Below are 24,634 nucleotides of genomic sequence, written 5' to 3'. Positions count from 1 at the left end.
GAGTTTCTGGGGGAGAAATGCCCTGGCTTTTCAATGAACCATTCAACATAAAAGCAGGATCTATGAATGCTGACGACGCAGAAAGTTTGAGACTACTTAATCCAAGAATGAATTCGAGGAGCGGTCGGGCGCCGCGGAGACCGAACCGGGGGCGTTGATGCTCCGGAGAGTGAAAGTGTGGCTGAAAGCTCCGATCCATGTGGCGATCGCTTTAGTTTGGGTGGCAGGTGTGGCTGTCTGTCATCTTGATTCGATCCGAAGGGAAGTGAATGAATCTCCGGCTCCTGCTCTGAGACGCCATGTCACGTTATGCCTGTTCTCTTTCATATTCCCAACAAATCATCCCTGCTTCAACTCTATTTCATCAGCCGTTATCATGCCCTTCTTAAACAACGAATACGTACGCTCATCTAGGACTCGGACAAGCTAGGACTCGGAGTCGTTGAATTTGGCTCAGCGGCTGAAAGGACCGCGCCTGGAAATTACAGTTGCTTTTTCGTTTGGCACCCCCGTGGGCCGAGAAACGTCATGATGCATCGACTTTATTGGCTGTACCGTATTCCCCGGGTTTTGCGGACTGCGATGCCAAGAAGCAAGCTTATTTTAAAACAATGACCTTGCTTTCTGCTGCCCTTGGCTTTTCTGCTCTTTTCAGTTTCTGGCTGCCTGTTTGGTTGTGGTGATGATGGCTGAGCAGCAGAAGAACGAGGTGCAGGAAGCCCGGCCGGGCGACTCTACCAGTGGTTCTACCAGTCAGCAGCAAGAGACGAGTATGGTTGTCAAGGTTGACGGTGATGGCGATAAGGGAGTAAAAGATACCAAAGACGAAAACAAGGATACGAGCTTCAAGTATTACTTGGTGAGTCTTTGCGTGTTTGGCTGCTGGGTTTAAAGTGCTGACCAACTGTTAGCGCATCTTCACTTACAACGATCGATTCGGATGGATCCTCAACTCGATCGCCTTTATTGCCATGATCTGCGCGGGAACGCTGCTACCCATCATGGATATTGTCTTTGGCAAGTTTATCAATGTTTTTAATGATTTCGTGTCGGGAGAACTGTCTCCTGCGGGTTATCGAAAGGAGATTGCCAAGTACAGGTACGAGGCGACTCTCATTCGTTCTTCAAGACATGTTAATAACTGACAATCCCAGTCTATACTTTGTGTATCTGTTCATTGGGAGGTTTGTCTTGACCTACGTATGGACAGTAAGTGCTTCGCCTTATCACTATGTGAATCCTTCTGACTAGAGCACTCTACTGTAGATGCTCGTCTCCATCGCCGCCATTAGAACTACAAAGGCCTTGCGCGTCGACTTTGTCAAGAGCACACTCCGTCAAGAGGTTGCCTTCTTTGATTCTCCCGCCTCGTCTGTGCCTGGGCAAATCACAACCAATGGCAACCTGATCAACCAGGGCATCTCTGAGAAATTCGGTCTGACCATTGCGGGCATGTCAACCTTTGTCACGGCCTTCATTGTCGCCTTTGCAGTACAGTGGAAGCTGACTCTGATTGTCATCGCCATCGTCCCTGTCAACATTATCGTCACAATTGCTGCAGTCGTTGTCGACATTGGCTACGAGTACACCATGTTTGACATTTATTCGAGGTCGAGTTCCTTGGCCGAAGAGGCTTTCTCGACTATTCGTACCGCTCATGCTTTCTGGGCCTTTCCCAAGTTGTCGAAACGGTTCACGTCAATCCTCGAGGAAGCAAGGAGAGTTGGCCGCAAGAAGTCGCTGGTCTACATCATTCTTTTCCCAACCGAGTTCTTCTGCATCTTCTCTGGTTACGGCTTGGCGTTCTGGCAGGGAATGAGGATGTACTCGAATGGAGAGATTACCGAGCCTGGAACGGTTGTAACGTGAGTTCTGACTGCGCTTTCCACTTCGATATATCTGCTTACAGGCCCTGATATACAGCGTCATCTTTGCGGTCCTTGTCGCTGCTACGGCCCTGACTCAGATCGCCCCTCAGACAGTGGCTCTCTCGAAGGCAACTGCTGCTGCGCAAGAGATGTTCCAGATGATCGACCGAAAATCACAGATCGACGCCCTATCTCAGGAAGGAGACCAGATTGCCGACTTCAAAGGCGACATTCAGTTCCGTGGTGTCCGTTTTGCGTACCCTTCTCGGTCTGATGTGACGATCCTTCATGGCTTGGACCTCGATATCCCTGCAGACAAGACTACCGCCCTCGTTGGTGCCAGCGGATCAGGGAAGAGCACAATTTTTGGCCTATTGGAGAGATGGTACATGCCAAGTGATGGCTCAATCACCCTTGATGGTCACCCGATTGAGGGTTTGAACCTGCAATGGCTGAGGACCAATATCAGGATGGTGCAACAGGTATGGGCCCCAGTATCAAGGGAGAAAGAGGCATTGTACTAACAGTGTCTACTAGGAACCGACTCTGTTCAGTGGGACAATCTACCAGAATGTCGTGGATGGTCTCACAGGCACGAGCATGGCTGACCTACCAGAAGACCAGAAGCGCACAATGGTCATCGAGGCTTGTCAGTCGGCCTACGCCCATGACTTCATTGAGACTTTGCCCAATGTCAGTAGCGACACATCGTCTCGAGGACCACTACTAACTCTGAGATAGGGTTACGATACTTGGATTGGTGAGCGAGGTGCATCTTTGTCCGGCGGACAGAAGCAGCGTGTGGTCATTGCTCGAAGCATCATTTCTAACCCCAAGGTGTTGATGCTCGACGAGGCCACCAGCGCCCTTGACCCAAACGCGGAAAAGATTGTGCAGCAGGCCTTGAACAATGTTGCGAAAGGTCGAACCATGATTGTCATTGCTCACAGACTCTCTACTATTAGAGACGCCGACAATATCATCGTCATGGCCAAGGGTGATACTATTGAGCAAGGCTCGCACAAGGAACTTATTGAAATGGGCGGAACCTACTCACGCCTTGTTCGTCTACAAGATCTTGGTAAAGGTGCCTCATCAGAAGAAGATGACGAGACGGAAAAGGATGAGCCTGTTGCTGGCCTCGACCCGGTTCTATCTCGTGCTTCAGCACATGCAACAGCCGATATCACCAACAAGGATGAGATCAACTATGGACTTTTAAAGGGTCTCGCATTGGTGGTGAAAGAGCAGAGACCCATGTGGATTCATGGATTCATCCTGGTAATAGTTGCATTGTTCGGAGGTAAGTTGACCCCCTTTTTTTTGCTGAATGGTGTAAACTAACTCGAGCCATCCCAGGCGCTACTTATCCTTCATTGGCTATTCTCTTTTCGAAAACCATGACGGCATTTGAGACGAAAGACGTTAGCAAGGCCAACTTCTTCTCCCTCATGTTCTTTGTCGTTGCTCTTGGAAATCTCGTTGTTTACGCTGCCGCTGGTTGGGTCAGCAATGAAGTTGGTCAAGTAAGTCTTCTTTTCGCCCGAGCTGACGGTGAAATATTAAAACTGACTGAACTTCTAGCACATCATGGCAGTTTACCGTGGGGAGCTCTTTGACAACACCCTTCGACAAGACATGACCTTCTTCGACGACCCCAACCGTGGAACTGGGGCTCTCGTCTCGAGGTTGGCAGCTGAGCCTACGAACCTCCAGGAACTATTGTCGATCAATGTGGCGCTTATTCTGATCAACTGTGTCACCGTCATATCCAGCGCTGTCCTCGCCATTGCATACGGTTGGAAGCTCGGTCTTGTCCTAACACTAGGTGCCCTGCCAGTCCTCGTTGGCTCGGGATACGTGCGGATTCGTCTCGAGTACAAGTTCGACGACGATACAGCTGATAGGTTTGCAAAGAGTAGTAGCTTGGCTTCGGAAGCCGTGCTTGGTATTCGAACTGTCTCGTCGCTGGCGCTGGAGCGGGCTATTATCGAGAGATATAGTGGTGCTCTTGAGGGACTTGCGAGAGAGGCCATCGGTAGCTTGGGGTGGAAGATGCTCTTCTACGCCTTTAGTCAGTCGGCTTCTTTCTTGGCTATGGCTCTGGGTTTCTGGTAAGCAATTTGTTATTCCCTTGCAAAAAATAGGTTGCTGACAGCCAATAGGTACGGTGGACGTCTTGTCTCAACAGGCGAATACTCGACCGACCAGTTCTACGTCATCTTCATCGCCGTCATCTTCTCCGGAGAAGCCGCTGCTATGCTTTTCCAGTACAGCACAAGTGTCACCAAGGCCCGAACCTCGATCAACTACATCTTTCAACTCCGGCGCCAGAAGATCCTTTATGACAACGACGACAACGGCCCTGATGCTTCTGTTAGCGAGAAAGGAGGTTCTGAAAAGGGGCTTGAAGTTTCTTGTGAGGAGATTGACTTTGCCTACCCTCGCCGTCCCAAGCTGCAGGTCCTCAGAGGGATTGATATTGGTATCGAGTCTGGCAAGATGGTAGCCCTCGTCGGTGCTTCTGGTTGTGGCAAATCGACCATGATTGCGTTGCTTGAGCGATTCTACGACCCTAAGTCAGGTTTGATCCGTGCAGATGGCCAAGATATCAAGACCAAGGATCGACGTCTCCATCGTCGAGACGTTGCCCTCGTCCAGCAAGAACCGGTTCTGTATCAAGGTTCTATCAGGGACAATATCTCTTTGGGCATCGAGGAAGGTGTCCCTTCAGACGAAGACATCATTTCAGCCTGCAGGCAAGCCAACGTCTACGACTTTGTCTCTTCTCTCCCTGAGGGTCTACACACACCATGTGGAAACCAAGGTCTCTCCCTTTCTGGCGGACAACGTCAACGCATCGCTATAGCGCGAGCCCTTATCCGCAAGCCACGCCTCCTTCTTTTAGATGAGGCGACGAGTGCGTTAGACACGGAGTCGGAGAAGGTGGTCAAGGAGGCGTTGGATCGGGCAGCAGAGGGGAGGACAACGGTTGCTGTTGCTCATCGGTTGAGCACGATCAGGGATGCTGATGTGATAGCCGTCTTTTCTGGCGGGAGGGTTGTTGAAAGGGGAAAGCATGAGGAGTTGGTGGCGAAGAAGGGAATTTACTATGAGATGGTGTTGGGACAGTCTTTGGATAGAGAGGCATAGGGTCACGGGGAGATTCAAGGGGTTATGGTCTGTAGAACAAGGGGCACAGGCATACAGTTGTTATCAGGGTCAGGGCGTTTGGTCATTTTGGACATACTGGGGATACCTATTCTACTCTGCTCTTGGGCTTATCTCTGCTCTGGCGTTTGGTTGGGGGATATGGTTCTCTACTCTTTACTGTACATGAACTCATGGAGTTGCACCTCCTCTCAGGAAATCAAGAACACTTCTGGCTGAACACATGGAACTTGTATCAACGGCATGGTCTCTCCACGGTTGGTATATGACTGTTCGGGAGGTTCTGAAGAAGGCATTTGCAAGAGGTACGCTGCCACAATAATAACAAGGTCATCACACAATATTCCACACAAGTGTCACCATAGATTCAAGAATGGGGTTTGAAAGGGGTAACATAGTTGGACAGCATTTTGAGCATATCCAACTCGTCGTATTTAATCTTAAGAGCCATATCATCATATCTATTTTATCTAGAAACCGTCATATCCCGACATACACACAATGTACCAACGTTATCTCGCCTTTAAGCCAGGACCTTGATATCACCGTCCTTGAGCTTGCCGGCCTCAACCAGCCTCTTGACCTCTCCGCTCCACACGCTCTTGATCTCGTCAGCGACCTTGAGACCGTTGAGCTTGCCAGCCAGAGCAGCGATCTCATCAGGATCGATCTTGCCCTGGATAGTCTCGACGTCGCCCAGGACGTTGTCGATATCGGCGGGGCTGGGCTCGCCGGCGGCAAAGTAGTTGGCGTCCTTGACAGAGCCCTTGAGCACACGCTTGTTCTTCTTGACAGCGTTCTTGGCAGCCTCCTTGGCCTTCTTAGCAGTCTCGCGGTTAGCCTTGGCCGCGACCTCAGCCTCCTTAGCGGCCTTCTCCGCTGCCTCCTTGGCGGCCTGGGCATCCTCCTTGGCCTTCTTCTCAGCGGCCTCGCGTTCGAGACGCTTCTTGTTCTTGGCGGCGTTGGCCTCCTGTCGGAAGCGCTTGATACGCTCGTCACCGGCTGAGGCATCGTCGAGCAGCTTGCGAAGACGGGCGTTGTCCTCGGCCTTCTTCTTCTTGCGCGAGTTGGCGTTCTTGCGCTCCATGTGACGCTTCTGGTCACGGTTCTCGTTGTCGTCGGGGACATCCTCGTCGAGGTACTCGAAAGTTCTCCAGCTGTCAAAGTTGTACCAGAAGTTGTAGAAATCCTCGACCTGCTCCTTGGTGGCGTTGGAGTCGCCAAAGGTGGGAACGGGGTGTGTCTTGGAGAAGCGGGCCTCGGACTTGAAGACCTTGCTCCAGAGCTTGTAGTAGTCGCCCTTCTGGAGCTGCTTCTTGGTGGGGGGCTCGACGTCGGCCTCCTCGTCGACCGAGTCGAACTGGCGGCGCTTGACAGGGTCGAGAAGGACATCGGTGGCCTTCTGGATACACTTGAAGAACTGGTCGTCGTCCTCGCCGCCGTGGGCAGCCTTCTTATCGGGGTGGTGCTTAAGGACCTTCTTGCGGTGGGCCTTCTTGATCTGGTCCTCGGTGGCCTTGTAGCGGTACTTGGAGAGGCCAAGAATCTTGTAGTGGTCCTGGGTCTGTAGAGGGTGTTAGCGGGACTCTTGACAACAGATAGACAGAAATGAAATTCACAAACCTTCCAGTCCTTGGCCTCGCGCTGAAGCATCATGGGGTCCTCGGGCTCGCTCTCGTCGCTCTCATCGCCATCCTCGACCTTCTTGGCGCTCTCCTGGGCCTGAATGCGGTCATCCTCGGAAAAGGTGCGCTTGTGGCGGGCTCGTCGGGCGTGGGCGAGGAAGTGAGGGCCGACAGGCTCGATGCTGCGCTGGGTGGCCTCAGATAGCTGACCGATGGCCTTGAAGTCCTTCTCTGCGCTCCATCCGCTAGGGAGGGCGGGGAGGGGAAGTGTTACGGTAGCTACGGAAGCCATGGTGTGTGATTTGGTGGGTGTTGTTGGTGATAAAGAGGAAGAGAAAATTCCCGATTTTTTTGGTGACCTTTTTTTTTCTCTAGGCGCACATGTCGAATTCCCCCACCACGAATGGTTTGGTGGGGTGAGGGGCACGCCTCTTCAGTGGGAACAGCACTAAATTGAAAGTGGTTATAGCGGGCACACCCGGGTCGAGGAAAAGAGAGACGTTTCGACAAACCCTTTAGCTTGTCCTCCTCTAAAGATAATAGACAGAATATAGTAAGAATAGTCAAAGAAGCTCTAAAGCTTTACCTTTATGATAACATATCTTTAGCTAATTATTATATTTGAGGGGAGCTGGTGTCTCGTTCATTTCTCGACTCACATGGGGCATCATGTCTCCTCCCTGCTGTGCTATAGCGTTATCAGATGCCAGCACGAGACACCAGAACGGCTGCACTCAGATCAGTCAATAACGAGTATTCACTTTATAGCCTAACTATAAACTAAATAAGAGATAGAGATAAGAGATAACATTATAAATCTTTGAATATTTTATTTATTATATTTGGGGGCCTTTTTTTGCGTTAGAAACCAGAGACCATTGACTCAATATCTTATGTTTTTTAAGCCTGGGTGGCTAGTCCAGGGATCCGGAATTACGCTGACCAACCAAAACCGTGGAATTCCACGCCTCGGGACAAATGGATGGCTTCTTTTTTCTCTTCCGATTTATCGCCGCCTTCAACTCGATTCTTGAGCCGACAACGACAAGTCACCACAAACCTCTCACTCGTTCGGATAGAGTCATTGTTCAGTCCTTGTTTAAATAGTCATCATGGCAACCGTCCCTGCCCTCAATGCTTACCGACACCTGATGCGCGCGGCGCGGATCGCCTTCCAAGGTACGCAAAGCTTCATGGCAATACCTCTGCCTCTTTGGCCTGCACTCATGAAGTCGACTATTTCTCAATGATACTAACAATTCTCTTCATACAGGTGACACCCATATTCTCTCGGCCGCACAGCTCCAGATCCGCAACGAGTTCCGCCAAAAGGCCTCGATCGATGCTTCCGGTGCCACGGCCGCCATCCAGCACGCCGAGGAGGTGGCCAAGGTTCTTCGCGAGAACGTGGTGCAGGGCAAGAAGACAGAGGAGGGCAAGGATACATACAGTAAGTCGGATACAGTGCAGCCTTGCACCTGTCATGGGCAGAGGTCATGATGCTAACAATCACCTCAGAGCTACGGATACACGAGCATACGGAGCGAGGAGACAACGAGTCTATCCTTACGGCTGGAAACGGCAACACGACGGGAGGTGGCTGCTGCGGTGGCGGTGGTCGATAAGAATAAGAGGAGTGTCTCCAATTGTACAATCTTGTAACATTACTGTCATGATACCCTCAAGAATAATGCCCAAAATGATCATCATCTCTCTATCTCTTTTTGAATCGAATTGAATCGGAACCTTCATCTTCTTGTGTCCCCTATTTCACCATGTGCAGTTGTCCGTTTCGCTAATGAAGCCCGCCCTTCCATTGTGTCCGTTTTCCAAAACGCCAAACACCGAAAACATACAACTCTACCCTTCAACCGCTAGCAAGACAGACGTGTACTCGTTTCTTAGTCTCCGGTCAGAGAGGCATATGCGGGCGTATCAGATGCTCCGGGGGGCGCTGCCACTGGTGCAGGCAACGCGGCTGGCCTGGTTCCAGCGCCTCTGCCACCCTCGATCGCCCGCTGGCCCTGACCTCCCGCCTGGCGCTGCTTGGCATCCTTCAACATCTGAGCTCTCTGCTCCTTGTCCATAGTCCCAATGGCCTTGGGCTGTCCCCATCGTACCCTTAGTGGGCATCCCGCAACAACGGCTCGTCCCTGGCAGGCTTCCGCCGCCTTCTCTGCCGCCTCCCGAGTCTCGTAGTTGACAAACGCGCAATGTGACATATGCGAGCACACCAAGCTCTTGATCTTTCCATGGACCTTGAAGAAGTCCCGCAGCTTGTACTCGGGCAGGTCGTCTTCGATACCGGTCACGAAGAGTGACATGACGTTCTTGTCGGCAGGGGGCTGCCAATCGCGCGGGCTCGGGGGCAGCTGGGCAGCGCTGGGGAAGACCTGGCGACCCTTAATGCTAGTCTTTGCTCCTGCGGCAATGGCCGCCTTTGTATCTCGTGTTCGAATCGGTCCAGGTCCGCCGACGCCAGCGCCGACAGCTGCGTTTCCACCCTTTGAACCCTCACCAGCATCCTCAATCGTCTTGCCCTTTCGGAAGTAGGGTTTGCTGTTGGCGAGTCGGCGCAGCAGCTCGCGCGCCTTCTCGTCCGTCTTCTCGTACTCTTCTGTTCCAGCCTTGCCCTCCTCGATGAGCTTCTCATTGTTCTGGGCAAAGTATTCTCGGTTGATATCGGACTGCGGACCCGGGGCGACCATTTTGAGGGCGGCATCTCGTACGACGATTGGAAGACCGAACGAAAGATCGAGCATGCAGCATTGGCAGCAGTTCTTGAGTCGCGCGCAGGTCAGGCAGATGTTTGTCCTCTTCTTACGGCCATGGGCGCGGGTGGCGCTCCATGCAAAGACGGTAAAGGGTCTGGTACACTGGTTCAAGACGAGTTAGCACTGTGTCTACGCGAAAACGCGAGAAAACAATATGGTCTTACTTACCAACTTGCATTCCGCACCGTAATCTTCCTTGATCATCTTGACGTAGGGATTCTCAGGCAGACACGTCTCGCAGACGGACGGGAAGTCGGTCGACTCCCATCCTGAGCGGTTGAGGTCCTGCTTGATCTGAGGCGGCATCGCGAATAGGTGGAGTGATGAAAGCGCAAAGGCGGCCGGGTGATTATCGTGATGGGGCGCCGGGGTTCTTTTGGAGTTGCGGCGCGCAGGGCAGGACTTGAGAAATTCAGTCACCCGCCACCTTATGTAAGCGTAACAATGACCTCAGGCATGCAGCTGCAGACCCGGAGTTGGCCGCCATTGGGCTGAGGGGCGCTTACCTTATCGATAAGCCTCGGCATTTCACCCTAATGCCCGGAAAAGGAAGCAGCCACGGAAGCCCAACTGACCTTGTTTCCGATGAATTGGCTCATTCAACCTCATTTCTTAATAATAATTTTTGTCCATCTCCGTGCCATCTCCGGAGTTGTACTCTGAACCATGGTAACGGAGAGACAAACCGTTTGAGACGGAGAGTATCGGATAGGTACGTGATCCAAGGTGCAGACATCATCTTCTAGTTACTCCAGACGGATCATACCTTGTAGATCCGGAGTTGGACTACGTTGGCACTCAAGTGGATATATCCGACCAGTTGCTAGATTACATGCCAGGTACGAAAACGAGCCCAGGAGACATTGATCAACACGACGCAACTCGTCATAAAAGGAGTTTCGTCGTGAGGGTGTCGAGCATAAGTGAATCTCATCTATCATAACCGGGAACCATCGCCACGATCCATCGTCAATCTTGCTTGGCGAGTTGATGCCGAGATGTTGTCCAAGTAAACGCGTAGTCGTCTTTTTCGTTTAAGGCACTCAGCGCGTTCGTATTCGTATCGTGGGGCTCTCGCAAATTGGCACAGCCCGATTTGCTCCTTAACAACTGCAAACTGCACCCTCACCGCCCAGAGCCCCCGGAACCAAGCGACTCGGGTGCCGGGGTGGCTGTCCTCCAGTGGGTGCGACGCCGAATCAGCGACCCTGCTTCGCACCGGAAGCATGTGCAAGCTCTGCTCTTGCCCGCCAAAACGCTGAAGTTGTGTGGGGATGTATCAGAGGCACGCAGGTGCCTCGAGTGCGATGCAGTTGCCCAGACCAAAAAACGCCCCCGACACCCCAAGCGATAGACAGGGGCTCTAATCCACATCTGGTATAGCGCCCGGTTGCTGTTCAATTCGCGATTGAGATTGGATGCAGATGAATGGCCCAGTTCAGGGGAGGGCCCTGAAATTTGTCGACATTGCCGTCGCTGCGTTGCCCGTCGACGTTTAAAACCAACGCTGTTCCCTTCCTCAACTTTAAGCTCTTTCAATTGATTGACTTTTGATTGCCCTCTCAACCCTTTTAATCTTTCTCTTGCTTGCCGGCTGTTGTTTTTCCCTCCCTTTCAACCTTCTCCCTCACATTCAACATGGTTGCTTCATCGACCGCCTCCAACCTCGAGCGCGAGGACCACAAGCGCGATGCCGAGTTCAACAAGGCGATGCACGGCTCCTCTGCTCAGGCTCGAGGTGGTGTCGCTGCCATGTTCCGAAAGGGCGGTTCTGCTAAGCAGGCCGCCGTCGACGAGTACTTCAAGCACTGGGACAACAAGCCCGCTGAGAACGAGACTGCTGAGGAGCGCGCTGTATGAAACCACTCTGCCCCTCTCTCCTGAATGGCGGGGACTAACATGACACTCAGGCCCGTACCGCTGAGTACGCCACTTTGACACGACAGTAAGTAATGCCCATGATTTCCTCTGCCTCCCTTTCGCGGCGTCATTCTAGCCCGCCTACTCCCACGCCACCTTGTGCTAACATGTGGCCGACAGCTACTACAACCTCGCGACCGACCTATACGAGTACGGCTGGGGCCAGTCCTTCCACTTCTGCCGATACTCCCTTGGCGAGCCTTTCTACCAGGCCATCGCCCGTCATGAGCACTACCTCGCCCACCACATCGGCATCAAGGAAGGTATGAAGGTCCTTGATGTCGGCTGCGGTGTTGGTGGCCCCGCTCGCGAGATCGCCAAGTTCACCGGCGCTCACATCACCGGCCTGAACAACAACGACTACCAGATCGAGCGTGCTACCCACTACGCCTTCAAGGAGGGTCTGTCCAACCAGCTCACCTTTGTCAAGGGTGACTTCATGGTATGTAGTTCCTGGACGTCTCTTGAGACCAGCATTGGCTAACTCACTCGCAGCAAATGTCTTTCCCTGACAACAGCTTTGATGCCGTCTACGCTATCGAGGCTACTGTCCACGCCCCTACTCTCAAGGGCATCTACAGCGAGATCTTCCGTGTCCTCAAGCCCGGTGGTGTCTTTGGTGTTTACGAGTGGCTCATGACCGACGACTACGACAACGACAACCTCCACCACCGTGAGATCCGACTGGGTATCGAGCAGGGTGATGGTATCTCCAACATGTGCAAGATCTCTGAGGGTATTGCCGCCATCCACGACTCCGGCTTTGAGATGCTGCACCACGAGGATCTGGCAGACCGCCCTGACCCCCTCCCCTGGTACTGGCCTCTGGCTGGTGAGCTCCGCTACATCCAGTCCGTTGGCGATGTCTTCACCATTGTCCGCATGACCACCTGGGGCCGAACTATTGCCCACGGCCTGGCTGGTCTCCTCGAGACTCTGCGACTCGCTCCCCCCGGCACCAAGAAGACCGCCGACAGTCTCGCCCTGGCTGCCGACTGCCTGGTCGCCGGTGCCAAGGAGCACCTCTTCACCCCCATGTACCTCATGGTGGCCCGCAAGCCTGCTGCGTAAAGTGATGGGCTCCAAAACAAAATTCAAGGGAAAACACAATAGTGAGGGTAGAAAAAGCAGCAAACCATGCTGGCTGATGATGCATTCATGAAGGGGGCCGGCCTCAGATATAAAGGGATTGAGAAAGGCAGAGGAGTTGGGGGCATTACTGGTATTTAATAATAATATTCCAATGTTAAACATCACATGATGTCTATCCTAGTGTCATGATCGTGAGTGTCTACGAGAATTGGATCATGCCCACTTCCACGGCCACGATGATCAGGAACCCAACATCGGTGTCTCATTTCTCCGGTCCTGACCGTTTTCTGTTGCCCTTTGGTTTGGTTTTGTTTGTGGTGAGTGGGGATGGTCCCCCAAAATTCCCCTGGATCCCCCCAACAGACTGGTTGACGGGGTCGCCAAGGGAGCCTTCTGAGCTGTGATAGGCCCCTCGCCGATAACAGTGCTGCGATTCTACTGATAGGGGGGCGCACGTTTGGTGGCTCAAAGGCGTTGTAGGGCGGGGACCGCAGAGGGATAAAGCTGCCCCGAGCTAACGGAGGTTTTGCTCGGGGATTCCTGGTGGCGGGTACCTCGTCTGTCAGCAGAATTTGGTGAGCACTCGGGTACCTCGCAGTTCCGGTACGATACGTACCGACCGGCCCCAAAAAAAAACTGGAAGCTGGCCAGCAAAGAGCGTCGTTCGGTGAAATTCCCTCTCTCAACCCGACGTTGTTCACCTCGCACCACCACCCTCAAGCTCATCACCATCCTCAATTCCCACGTCCACGTCGACGACCCGGGAAACCAAGAGAAGTTTGGCATCTGCAGCTTCTTGATCTTGAAGTTTCCGTCCTCCGACTTCCGTCGACCGCCCTCCGTCCCCACGACTCCCCGGGTCAATTGACAGTCCACCACCTTCATCATGTCTCGCATCCTCCGACCTGCAGCTCGCCTAGCTGCCTCGACTCGGGCTCTTCGCGCTCCTGCCACTACCTCGTTCGCCCAGTCCGCCGCCGCGCGCGCTGCTCTCGCCAGGCCCGTCCTCTTCGGCTCTACCCAGACCCGATCTTACGCTGAGGGCTCCGCCTCCGGTGTCAAGGAGGTCACCGTCCGAGATGCGCTCAATGAGGCTCTTGCTGAGGAGCTCGAGTCCAACCCCAAGGTCTTCGTCCTGGGCGAGGAGGTCGCCCAGTACAATGGTGCTTACAAGGTGACCAAGGGTCTTCTGGACCGCTTCGGTGACAAGCGTGTCATTGACACTCCCATCACCGAGTCTGGCTTCTGTGGTCTTGCTGTTGGTGCCGCTCTCAGCGGTCTTCACCCTGTGGTGAGTAGCTTTTGCCTATCGTCTATACTCGAATCGCATGACTGACCAATGTTTGCCGTCATATAGTGCGAGTTCATGACCTTCAACTTCGCCATGCAAGCCATCGATCAGATCATCAACTCCGCCGCTAAGACCCTCTACATGTCCGGTGGCATCCAGCCCTGCAACATCACCTTCCGTGGCCCCAACGGCTTCGCTGCCGGTGTCGGTGCTCAGCACTCCCAGGACTACTCCGCCTGGTACGGTAGCATTCCCGGCCTCAAGGTCGTCTCTCCCTGGAGCGCCGAGGATGCCAAGGGTCTTCTCAAGGCTGCCATCCGCGACCCCAACCCCGTCGTCGTTCTCGAGAACGAGTTGATGTACGGCCAGTCCTTCCCCATGTCCGAGGCTGCCCAGAAGGACGACTTCGTCATCCCCTTCGGCAAGGCCAAGATTGAGCGCTCTGGCAAGGACCTGACAATCGTCTCCCTGTCCCGCACTGTCGGTCAGTCCCTCGTCGCCGCCGAGAACCTCAAGAAGAAGTACGGTGTCGACGTTGAGGTCATCAACCTGCGATCCGTCAAGCCTCTCGACGTTGAGACCATCATCCAGTCCGTCAAGAAGACACACCGTCTCCTGTCTGTCGAGTCCGGCTTCCCCGCCTTCGGTGTCGGTTCCGAGATCCTTGCTCTGACCATGGAGTACGCTTTCGACTACCTTGACGCCCCCGCCCAGCGAGTCACTGGTTCCGAGGTCCCTACTCCTTATGCCCAGAAGCTCGAAGAGATGGCCTTCCCCACTGAGCAGCTGATCGAGGACTACGCTGCCAAGCTGCTGCGACTGTAAAAAGGAGAATAAGAGACGGGACGGGAACCGGTTCAGCCATGAGCGCATTCGTCCCTTGACGGCGCCCGTGCTCATGTGACGAGTGAGGTAGAGGGTAGGAAGCGCTGAGCATCATCCCTTCAAGGGATTGAGGCGCTGGACGGGAGGGCTGGTTCAAACTGGCGTAACTGTTGGACGCTTCTTGATAGATGTGCGGAAGGGAAGGAAATGTAATTTTACTCCGTGTTGCTATGTATACAGTCAGGGCACGGCACCCGTCTTACTAATGATCTAAAATCTACTTGTATGTGGTTCATGATGTGAGGCCATGACATAAAATTGTTGACCCAATTGATGCCGATTTCGGTCTCGCGTGAGGCTGAAGCTCAGAGTTAGTCCCTGCAGGTCATTTATAATTTTCGATATTGTTGTCAAATGTACCTAAGTTAAAATTACCTCAAACCATAACCTACACATGCAGACTCTTCAATTACCAAAATCCGACTCAACAGGTTGTTTGAAGCCCTTTCCAGAATTTGGTGTTCTGGTATAGGGTAGTTGAAATATCCATCGCGGGGTGAGGAATGGATGTCAGAATCACAACGTAATGGTGGGGCAATTTCAACCTGGAGCTTCCAACATCTCTACAACACTCCAGTAATACAATCGCCGAGCTGCCTACACTACCTTGCCCACTCCTACGGTCAACTAAACGGGCATGGCTGGTATAGACGCCCTCCTTCAAGGAGAGCCGCAAGGGACCGGCCAGCGCCAACCTCGCACCCAAGAACCCGATGAGCTGAAGCGCAGCCTTGAGGAGCTTCTCCTCACACCCTCACCAGAGTTCTCGCCTGAATGGCTCAACCGACTGCAGCAACGATGGGATTTTGAGGCTGACTACACGTCTCTGTTCAAGGTGGCACCGCCGCACACAAGAACTCTCACTAGATTTCAACGCCATGGATTGGAGGGTCGTGTTACAGGTTACAAGAACGTCACAGTGCCTGCCAACAGCGCCACCGCCAAGAATTCGACCAGCTTGCTACGAAAACCTGCAAATCGCGCAGACTTTGTGAGAGGTGCTGCTGGATTCTTCCCTTTTGCGCCTGGTGGCCTTGAGGGCATTGAAGCTACTGCGGCGTTTGAAGATCAAATCCATTCTGGAGATATTGCCAAGTCTAGTGGTTCTGGAAACAAGCTGGAGAGGGTGATTCAGCTAGGTGCTGAAGGTGGACTGCTTGAGATTGCCCCTGGAATGAGCAGAGGTATCGACTTTACTAAGAAGACGACCGTCAACGAAGAAGATGCGAATGCCATCAAGGAGGTGCTTGAGGAGGATCCCGAGGAGGCTAAGGCTGCACCCGATGCGAGCGAGGACGCTTCCCCTGAAACTGCTACCCCAGATCTAACACCAGACTCTGGTGAAGATGGCGACGACATTGACAGCATTCTCCCTGTCGAATTCCCGGCCTTGGAGCCTCACGGTGTCCTTGCTGCGTCTAGTGCTCGCAAAGCTGGGCGTGAGTGGGCGCACATGGTCGATATCAACCACGACATGTCCAACTTCAGAGAACTCGTCCCAGACATGGCGAGGGAGTGGCCTTTTGAGCTCGATACCTTCCAGAAGGAGGCCGTTTACCATCTTGAGAATGGTGACTCCGTCTTTGTGGCTGCACACACTTCAGCTGGCAAGACAGTGGTGGCAGAGTATGCGATCGCCCTGGCAGCCAAGCACATGACAAAGGCCATCTATACCTCTCCCATCAAGGCGCTGAGCAACCAAAAGTTCCGCGACTTTCGACAGACTTTTGACGAGGTGGGAATTCTTACCGGTGATGTCCAGATCAACCCTGAGGCTAGTTGCCTCATCATGACGACGGAGATTCTACGAAGTATGCTCTACCGAGGAGCTGACTTGATTCGAGATGTCGAGTTTGTCATTTTCGACGAAGTTCACTATGTCAACGATTTTGAACGTGGTGTCGTGTGGGAAGAAGTCATCATCATGCTGCCTGAGCATGTCTCCCTCATTCTACTATCAGCCACGGTGCCCAATACCTATGAGTTCGCCTCATGGGTTGGACGGACAAAGCAGAAGGACATCTATGTCATCTCTACGCCAAAGAGACCTGTGCCCTTGGAGCACTACCTCTGGGCTGGAAAGAACATCCACAAGATTGTGGATTCGGAGAAGAAGTTTATCGAGAAGGGCTGGAAGGACGCACACCATACTATCCAAGGGAAGGATAAGCCCGAGGCCGCTAAAACTACTGTTGCAACCCGAGGAGGCAACCAACGAGGAAACCAGCGAGGTGGTCCGCAGCGAGGTGGACCCCAAAGAGGTGGCCGAGGAGGGGGTCAGCAAAGAGGAGGCAATCAGCAACGAGGTCGCGGAGGACCTCCTCGAGCAAGCCATGCCCCTGGCCACATGGGTCGCGGAGGCCGCGCGGGTGGCTTTACATCAGTTGCGCAAGACAAGAACCTCTGGGTTCATCTTGTCCAGTTCCTCAAGAAGCAGACCCTTCTCCCGGCCTGTATCTTTGTCTTTTCAAAGAAGCGATGTGAGGAGAACGCCGATGCTCTCAGCAACCAGGACTTTTGCAACGCCACAGAGAAGAGTCATATCCACATGATTATCGAAAAGTCGGTGGCTCGGTTGAAGCCAGAAGACAGACAGCTACCGCAGATCATCAGACTACGAGAGCTCCTGAGCCGGGGCATTGCTGTTCACCACGGTGGTCTCCTACCTATCGTCAAGGAGCTTGTTGAGATCCTTTTTGCACAGACACTTGTCAAGGTGCTGTTCGCTACAGAAACATTTGCTATGGGCCTGAACCTCCCTACACGAACAGTTGTCTTTTCTGGATATCGCAAGCACGACGGACACTCGTTCCGAAACCTGCTACCTGGCGAGTATACACAGATGGCTGGCCGAGCTGGCCGTCGTGGCCTGGATACTGTTGGATCAGTCATCATTGTCCCTCCTGGTGGACTTGACGACGCTCCTCCGGTTGCAGACCTGCGCAACATGATTCTGGGAGAGCCTTCGAAGCTACGATCACAGTTCCGACTCACATACAACATGATTCTCAACCTGCTCCGCGTGGAAGCCTTGAAGATCGAGGAGATGATTAAGCGCAGTTTCTCTGAGCATGCTACACAACAGCTACTTCCAGAGCACGAGAAGGATGTCAAGCTGGCACAAGCAGATCTGGCAAAGGTCAAGCGAGACTCTTGTGAGATCTGTGATGTTTCAATGGACGAGTGTCATCAGGCCGCCCAGGATTTCAAGCGGCTCACATTCGAGTTGTACAAGGGCATGTTAGCCATCCCGATAGGCCGCAGGATGTTCTCCTCGAATCGCCTCATTGTGTTCAACTGGGACGGTGTCCGCTCCGTTGGCATTCTCCTAGCGGACGGTATTAGTAACAAGGGCACGTCGGAGGATCCAACACTGCACGTCTGCGCCATCAAGTCCCTCCGAGAGCGACGCGACGCGACCGACCAGCTCCCCTTCATCCCTGCTTTCACCAAGTATCTTCACGAGCTTCCCAAGAGCAAGAAGCGGATGCAAACCAAGACGCTTCACGTTCCGTTGAGTGATGTGGAGTGTCTCACCAGATGGGTAACCAAGGGTATTCTTCCAGAGATTTTCCAGGGCGGTGACGGCTATCACCAAGCGAAGGAACGTCTTCAGGAGCTCTGCGGCTCATGGGGTGATAAATGGGAGGAGCTTGATCTTTCCCGGATCAAGCAGCTTCAACTGCAAGAGATTGTGGAGAAGAGGATCGACTTGGTCAAGACGATATCAAACTCGTCCGCCACGAAGTGTCCAAACTTCTTGAAGCATGTAAGTCAACCCTGATTCCGGCCATCGTATGTCTTTAGGTTTTAACATATGTTACAGTTTGCCATGTGTCACGATGAGTGGCTCATCAAGGAGCACATCTCCCAGTTGAAGCAGTCTCTGTCGGACCAGAACCTCCAACTTTTGCCTGATTACGAGCAGCGTGTCCAGGTGTTGAAGGAGCTTGGCTTCATCGATGAGGCAACTCGTATTCAGCTCAAGGGCAAGGTTGCTTGTGAGATCCACTCGGGAGACGAGCTTGTCCTCACCGAACTCATCCTTGACAATGTGCTCGCCGACTACGAGCCTGCCGAAATCGCCGCTCTTCTGTCGGCGTTTGTGTTCCAGGAAAAGACAGACATTGAACCCTCACTCACCGGCAACCTCGAGCGCGGCCGTGATACCATTGTCGCCATCTCGGAGAAGGTCAATGATGTGCAAACACGGCTGCAGGTGATTCAGTCCGCCGACGACTCCAACGACTTTGTTTCACGACCTCGTTTTGGCCTCATGGAGGTTGTGTACGAATGGGCGAGGGGCATGACCTTCAAGAACATCACCGGCTTGACCGATGTGCTGGAGGGAACTATTGTGCGAACGATCACGCGACTGGACGAGACATGTCGTGAGGTGAAGAACGCGGCGAGGATTGTTGGTGATCCAGAGCTGTATCAGAAGATGCAGCAGGCGCAGGAGATGATCAAGAGGGATATTACGGCAGTGGCTAGTCTTTACATGTAGGCGCGGCATGGCATTGGGCATTGGTATTACGACGATGATGATGCATTGGCTGAGGCGATGGGAGTCGTCCATGTTAGGATGTAGACGACATGTTTGACGATTTAGTTTCACGAACAAGATAAAAGCAAATGTTAGAAATATGTGTTGATGTCTATTGTACGCTTCTCAGAGCCGACATATATGTGTTGATCTCACTGTCATGTCAAAGCAAACATGAAATCAAGTCGCCTCCCAAAACCCCAACGCCAAACCGTAACCAAGAGAAAGTGATTGTCGTCTACCCCCGACGTTGACCATAACACATGCATCGCTTATCCCTCCAAGTACAAGGCGAGCGCTCCACTCCATGTCTCGCTGAATAAAGATGGCCGTATCTATGCGCGCAGAGCCCGTAGTCGCTGCTGCAGCTTATCTTCCTCCTCGGCGGTGGGCTCGTTGGCCTGCTGAGGTTCGGCCATGGAAGGTGTTGCCTGGCTGAGCTCCTTGCTGAGCTCGAGACCGGCATCGTCGGCAAGCTTCCCGAGGAGCTCGTGAACGGCGTCCTCGCCGACTTGGGTAGATGTGGACTGGGTGATGGCGTCTTGGTAGATGCCGTTGGACATGGCGTATTCTTCGTTTTGCTGCTTGAACTGCTCGAGGGTGACGAGGGTCTGGACAATCATGTTAGCCTTGTCGCGCAGAGGGTACAAGAGCAAATAAATGCGCACCTTTTCGGGGTTTGTGCTCTTCTGCGCCATGTTCATGGTTCGCGACGACGAAGCCATCATGTGCGTCATGCGGTTCATGGCATTGTTGGCCTGGATCTGGGCAGCCGAGAGCTCGGCCATGTCGGCCATCTGGTCCATCTGCTGGGCGAGGGCCTGCTTGGAGAGCAGCATCTTTGCCTTTTGGTAGGCCTTTTGAGTCTCGCCCTTCTTGAGGAGGTCCTGGATCTGCTTCTTGAGGATGGGGTCCTGCTTGGCGGCCTTTTGGGCCTCGCGGCGGGCCTGCTTGGCTTGGAAGCGGGCTTGGAATTCGACTTGCATGTCGCGGGCCATCTGACGGTTCGACATTGTTGCGGTTTTTTTGCAAGGGTGGAAGATACGAGGGTAGACGCGATGGCGATGAAGAGGTTTTTTCGTTTAGAAAAGACTGTCGAGGTTGAGGGAGGCTGTAGATGTCATGTGAGTGTCAGGCAGCATGGAAGCGCCGAAAGCCTAGAAGCGGCCTTTGGGTGTGATGGACGACTCGCGGGCCTGTCGCTGGGATGCGGGGCGCCACCCTCAATCATTCAGGGAAGTGGGAGTGGGCGAATGACGCAACGGCGGGACGGAAAATCACGCGGAACCTGAAAAAGAAGAAAAGTTGTGGCTTGGAAAAGTGCACAGCCACTCAGCGCTTGGACACGGGAGGAAGCTTGGCTAATAATGAGTATGGAGTTGTTGGGAAGAGGATAATGAATGCGCGAAATAATGTCATGGTAAAATGCCGAGTATTAAGAATTCCATGGAAGCTGTATGGATATTGTTGATGGCATTCTTGAGCTGGCAGAGGCAGACTCACCTTGTTCAGATTACCGAAGGCTTGGTGTTCTTCCAACATCTTGCATCAGTACCAATGGATCGGTTACAGGACGAGACATTACCCTGGAGAAGCACCATGTTTTATGCCAAATACCCGGTTTCTCAGCGACAATTCAAGGCCGATATTGATCGGACTTTTCTGGGGGACGGGGGAGTTGGGAAAATCAGGCGACCAATCAGGCTTGGAGATTCAGAGCCGACCGACGGGAAAAGGAAGAGGAAAGAGACAAGTCGACCAAGGTGTGATGTGCGTGTGGGTGGGCGACGACGAGAATGGTTGAAGGGGGACGGGGACGGATCGTGACAAGATTAAGATTATTAAACAGGACGACAGCCTGATTATCCTGGATTCAACATTGGCGTTATGATGCTTCTATAACTTGGCCAACTTTATCCTGTCCTTGCCAGTCTCTTACCATCAGCCCCTCCTATCCAAGTGGCAAGGGTTCACGAGGCTCTGGCAAACACCGCGACGATGCAGACGTCGACCAGGGATCTGGACCTCGAGTTTGAAGGATATCTGTCGTTCCTCGAGCAGCAAGACCTGGAAGACCAGGAAGACGAAAGCTACTATCAGTATGGGTCCTGGCTTATGCCTCTGGAGCAGCTCGACCAGCAACTTCAACTCAACCAGTCACAAGAGGACGCGAGAGATGGGCAGACCGCGTCTTTCAAGCAACCTACAACTCAGACAGAGCCACAACTCAACCGACAGGCTCCGAACAATGTCCCCAGCACTGATACAACCGTGAGACAGTCTCCAGCTCAACAAAAGCTGTCGCAGGTCGATGGCGGTGACCGGAGAGCCGGCTCAACCGCGAGACAACTCTCTGCTCAACAACACCCGCAGTTAGACAGAGCGCAGTGGTCTCAGTTGACGCAGCGAAATGCGGGAAATCCCCAGACCGCAACTCGCTCGCAACCTCAAGTTCAGCAAGCGTCGTTGTCTCCCGGCAGGCGGAGTGGGAACAATGCTCGGGGTACCCGCACAACTGGCGGTCAACTTGCTGCTGAACACCAGAAGCAACTCGGCCGGGGCGCATTGAGCTATACCCGTAGTATAGGCGCAACCTCTGGGCAATCTCTGGTTCAGAAGCAGTCCAAGTTCGAGAAAGAGGGCTCAAGCAGTGACAATCCGATTGTCATAACTCACGAGCAACCTTCGGCACCACAACAGCAGTTGCTCGATCGACGAGCCACTAGCAATGTCCATCTTCCAAGAGCAACACCGCAGCCTCCTGCTCAACCAGACCGAACCGAGCGACGGGACGTGAGCGATAATCAGAATGCCGATACACCAAATGGGCCAACTCCAACTCCACAACACCAGCAGGGGCAGCTCAAGCGGAAGCAACCAGATTCAGAACAGCCCCATCACCATCAAAGACGGGTGCGGCAGCGAATCCCGGGTCCAATGGCACCTCCGCCTAGACCAAAGATGAACGTGGACGACTTTCCAGAGGTTCCGCGGATAGAAAAGATACAGAGACATCTCCGAGTTACCTACAACGGCATGGAGGTTGCTGAAACGTCGGACGGCTTCTGGGTTCTCCAGCAGTATCGACCGCCAGGTTCGTTTCTCGGCCAGACAAAAGTTGATCCCATCCAGGTCGTTAACTCACTGATATAGAATATTACCTTCCCAAGTCATCTCTCAAGATCCCTCTCACCCCCACGGGCTACAACCCACCGTGCAGATTCAAGGGCCCAAGAACGCACTACTCGGTGAAGGGTCCTGACGGCAGGCTCCTGGCCAACAGGGTCTGGTCCTATGAGCAACCGAAGCCGGGGTACGAGGCCATCCGGGGCTACGTCTCTTTCTACGCGCGGCCTTGGCAGTCGTTTGTAGACGGGGAGCGGGTGGTGCCGTACAGGACGGACTTTCAAGGCGGCTGGGTGACGGCAGAGATTGTCGGGGTGGTGAGCGAGTTTACGCCGAGGTTTTAGATGAGATGACTATCTATCTGACACGGGAGATTTGGATGGGAACTTTGTTAATATGGGAATGCCCGGAGCTTGAGGAATTATTATTACAGTGGGCTCGTAAAGTCTTCCATTGCTTCCATTTCGTCGTATTCTGGGCCGTCCGCTCCGGAAGGTGACAGGGGGGAATAGTGTCTGGAGATAAGATGAGATTACTATGAGATCCACGAGATTGAAAATGGGGTCCCAGGAACCCGAGTTTGGGATCAATTGGATCAATCAAGCTCTGACAAGGGTGAAATTGCAGACCAGGGGTGGTTGGCTCTTGGAATGGGAGAATCCACAATCCCCTTTTTTGTTCTGCGCGCCCAGACTCTTGTTGGCTCGCAACTCTATCGTCAGACTATCGTACGTACCATCGCGCCCGGCTGGGGAACTATCTACACGAGAACAGAGCTAGGGGCATGAGGCGAGCTGAGCGAGGGATGAGTTGATCGTAAGGGTCCTGATGGAAGAAGGGAGGGGCAGTTTGAGGTGTTTGGAAGGGGATCTCATGTGTGTGAGATGAGGTGAGAATTCAATCAATCAGTTAATCCCTGAAATGGGTGGTAAAGTGAGGGCTGGTGAGACACGATCTACGGTGAGACAAGAGACATCAAATGGGTTTCAGCCCTGAGTGTGCCTGCGAGTTTGAGTTTGGCATGTTTCTCCCTTCCGTGTCTCAGGCTTCTCTCCCTCTCTCCCCGTTTCGCGCTGTAACGGGATCGTCCGCCCGCTTTCCTAAGGAGAAAGGAGAAGAGATTCCCCGACGGCATGGAAGCCCGCTTTCGCGAGAAGCAGCAGGCTGGGACTAGCGCGGCATTCCAAGGAACGGGGATGCGATCCGACGCAGGAGAAGGGAACCGAGGAGCCGGTGAGGAGGGGGATTGGCGGTGATGAGCTGGGCTGGGCTGGGCTGGGCACGACGTCGTCTCTCGATAGCCTGCTTGACGGAGAGGCGGGCTCTATTACAATTGAGGCTGGGAGGCTTGGAGCTGAGTTTTCTTGTGCGACAATAGTTTCTTTTTTTACTGATGAGCTCCATCAGGGTGCAAACCTTTAATCCCATCAGGTACCGTGCAGTTGCGGAATGTGATGCGACATTGACGACCCCCCTTTGCGTTGGTGATGCCATCATCAATTAAACTCACAACGCTCTCCAAGGGTTAATTGCGTGCGTGCCTGCGCAAGCTTGGAACTCAAAATGCTGTTGAGACGCTGATGGGAAAATCTACTGTCGTACTGGATCTATTCTGAGTTGGCGGCCGCTGTGGCTGGCTCAGGGCAGAGATGATCCAAAAAAGGTACACGCGAGTAAAGATGCCCACATGGAATGATGCGCTATGGACTTGACGAGCTCTCAAATCATGGCGAAAATGGAGTCTCTGGTGGATATGCCCCCAGCAAGGGAGGGAGAGAGATTCTAGAGCCAGCAAGAAGAAAAAGGCGGGCTCACTCAGCAAGCGAGCGTCGGATAGCACCCGGTAGGGCCGGACGGTGCATGCACCCTCATCCGTGTTTGCTCTTTTCCTGGAACACGAAAGAAAGCCAGAGGTCCACACTTGAGCTGCGCCAGTCAGCGTCAGATCAGCATGTGAGACGCCGCTGATCTGTAAGTGAGAAAAAGACGAGTCGAGTCTTACGAAGCGTATCCGTACATGGCGCTCACTCACAGACTCGGCAGTACCTATTTGCGTCGGGTTGATGCGATAGGTGATGATGGCGAGTTGTTTTGACGTCTCAAGTAGAGTTGGTTGAGCTACGACGTCGTATCTTGAGCATGGTTTGATGATGATGGCTACTCCGTTGATGCATCCCATCACCTTCTCTTTCGGGACCTGTCCGGCTTCTTTTGGTCACATACCTCACAAGCTGCAACTCTGAGGTTGCCTGGAACTGCGGCGTCTGTAGCCGATCCCTTGGGACCTTGGCCGAGGTTAGTTTCGATTCCTCGCGATGCTGCACTCTGGCCTTCTC

General features: G+C 53.3%; 9 protein-coding genes across 9 annotated transcripts; 6 read left to right on the top strand and 3 right to left on the bottom strand.

Moving 5' to 3' along the window:
* Positions 1-682: 682 nt before the first annotated feature.
* On the top strand, positions 683-5,021 carry NCS57_00452200 (uncharacterized protein; the record flags this gene model as incomplete). Its single annotated transcript, XM_053054481.1, has 10 exons — positions 683-859; positions 912-1,099; positions 1,155-1,209; positions 1,267-1,865; positions 1,924-2,350; positions 2,406-2,561; positions 2,610-3,171; positions 3,228-3,394; positions 3,453-3,982; positions 4,034-5,021. The coding sequence occupies 10 exons, from the start codon at positions 683-685 to the stop codon at positions 5,019-5,021; spliced, it is 3,849 nt and encodes a 1,282-aa protein (XP_052916641.1).
* Positions 5,022-5,562: 541 nt separating this feature from the next.
* NCS57_00452100 (J domain-containing protein) lies at positions 5,563-6,974 on the bottom strand (the record flags this gene model as incomplete). Its single annotated transcript, XM_053054480.1, has 2 exons — positions 6,663-6,974; positions 5,563-6,603 (listed from the first exon to the last, which is right to left on the bottom strand). Exons 1-2 carry the CDS (start codon positions 6,954-6,956, stop codon positions 5,563-5,565), a joined length of 1,335 nt encoding a protein of 444 aa, XP_052916640.1. The 5' UTR covers positions 6,957-6,974.
* An 802-nt stretch (positions 6,975-7,776) lies between these two features.
* Positions 7,777-8,289, top strand: NCS57_00452000 (Mitochondrial zinc maintenance protein 1, mitochondrial; the record flags this gene model as incomplete). The annotated part of the gene is made up of 3 exons (XM_053054479.1): positions 7,777-7,843; positions 7,938-8,114; positions 8,183-8,289. The coding sequence occupies 3 exons, from the start codon at positions 7,777-7,779 to the stop codon at positions 8,287-8,289; spliced, it is 351 nt and encodes a 116-aa protein (XP_052916639.1).
* Positions 8,290-8,565: 276 nt separating this feature from the next.
* NCS57_00451900 (Pre-mRNA-splicing factor slt-11) lies at positions 8,566-9,744 on the bottom strand (the record flags this gene model as incomplete). Its single annotated transcript, XM_053054478.1, has 2 exons — positions 8,566-9,540; positions 9,607-9,744. 2 exons carry the CDS (start codon positions 9,742-9,744, stop codon positions 8,566-8,568), a joined length of 1,113 nt encoding a protein of 370 aa, XP_052916638.1.
* Positions 9,745-11,076: 1,332 nt separating this feature from the next.
* On the top strand, positions 11,077-12,429 carry NCS57_00451800 (Sterol 24-C-methyltransferase; the record flags this gene model as incomplete). Its single annotated transcript, XM_053054477.1, has 4 exons — positions 11,077-11,292; positions 11,349-11,383; positions 11,479-11,800; positions 11,854-12,429. 4 exons carry the CDS (start codon positions 11,077-11,079, stop codon positions 12,427-12,429), a joined length of 1,149 nt encoding a protein of 382 aa, XP_052916637.1.
* Positions 12,430-13,336: 907 nt separating this feature from the next.
* Positions 13,337-14,566, top strand: NCS57_00451700 (Pyruvate dehydrogenase E1 component subunit beta; the record flags this gene model as incomplete). Its single annotated transcript, XM_053054476.1, has 2 exons — positions 13,337-13,741; positions 13,808-14,566. 2 exons carry the CDS (start codon positions 13,337-13,339, stop codon positions 14,564-14,566), a joined length of 1,164 nt encoding a protein of 387 aa, XP_052916636.1.
* A 697-nt stretch (positions 14,567-15,263) lies between these two features.
* NCS57_00451600 (uncharacterized protein) lies at positions 15,264-19,133 on the top strand (the record flags this gene model as incomplete). Its single annotated transcript, XM_053054475.1, has 2 exons — positions 15,264-18,395; positions 18,453-19,133. 2 exons carry the CDS (start codon positions 15,264-15,266, stop codon positions 19,131-19,133), a joined length of 3,813 nt encoding a protein of 1,270 aa, XP_052916635.1.
* Positions 19,134-19,507: 374 nt separating this feature from the next.
* On the bottom strand, positions 19,508-20,185 carry NCS57_00451500 (uncharacterized protein; the record flags this gene model as incomplete). Its single annotated transcript, XM_053054474.1, has 1 exon — positions 19,508-20,185. One exon carries the CDS (start codon positions 20,183-20,185, stop codon positions 19,508-19,510), a length of 678 nt encoding a protein of 225 aa, XP_052916634.1.
* A 985-nt stretch (positions 20,186-21,170) lies between these two features.
* Positions 21,171-22,642, top strand: NCS57_00451400 (NTP-transf-9 domain-containing protein; the record flags this gene model as incomplete). Its single annotated transcript, XM_053054473.1, has 2 exons — positions 21,171-22,266; positions 22,326-22,642. 2 exons carry the CDS (start codon positions 21,171-21,173, stop codon positions 22,640-22,642), a joined length of 1,413 nt encoding a protein of 470 aa, XP_052916633.1.
* Positions 22,643-24,634: the final 1,992 nt, after the last annotated feature.

Source organism: Fusarium keratoplasticum, chromosome 3 (assembly GCF_025433545.1).
Source record: "Fusarium keratoplasticum isolate Fu6.1 chromosome 3, whole genome shotgun sequence".
In the NCBI taxonomy this organism is placed as follows: Eukaryota; Fungi; Ascomycota; class Sordariomycetes; order Hypocreales; family Nectriaceae; genus Fusarium; species Fusarium keratoplasticum.
Note: the sequence above shows the minus strand (reverse complement) of the source record. Positions and strands in the feature narration are given on the sequence as shown.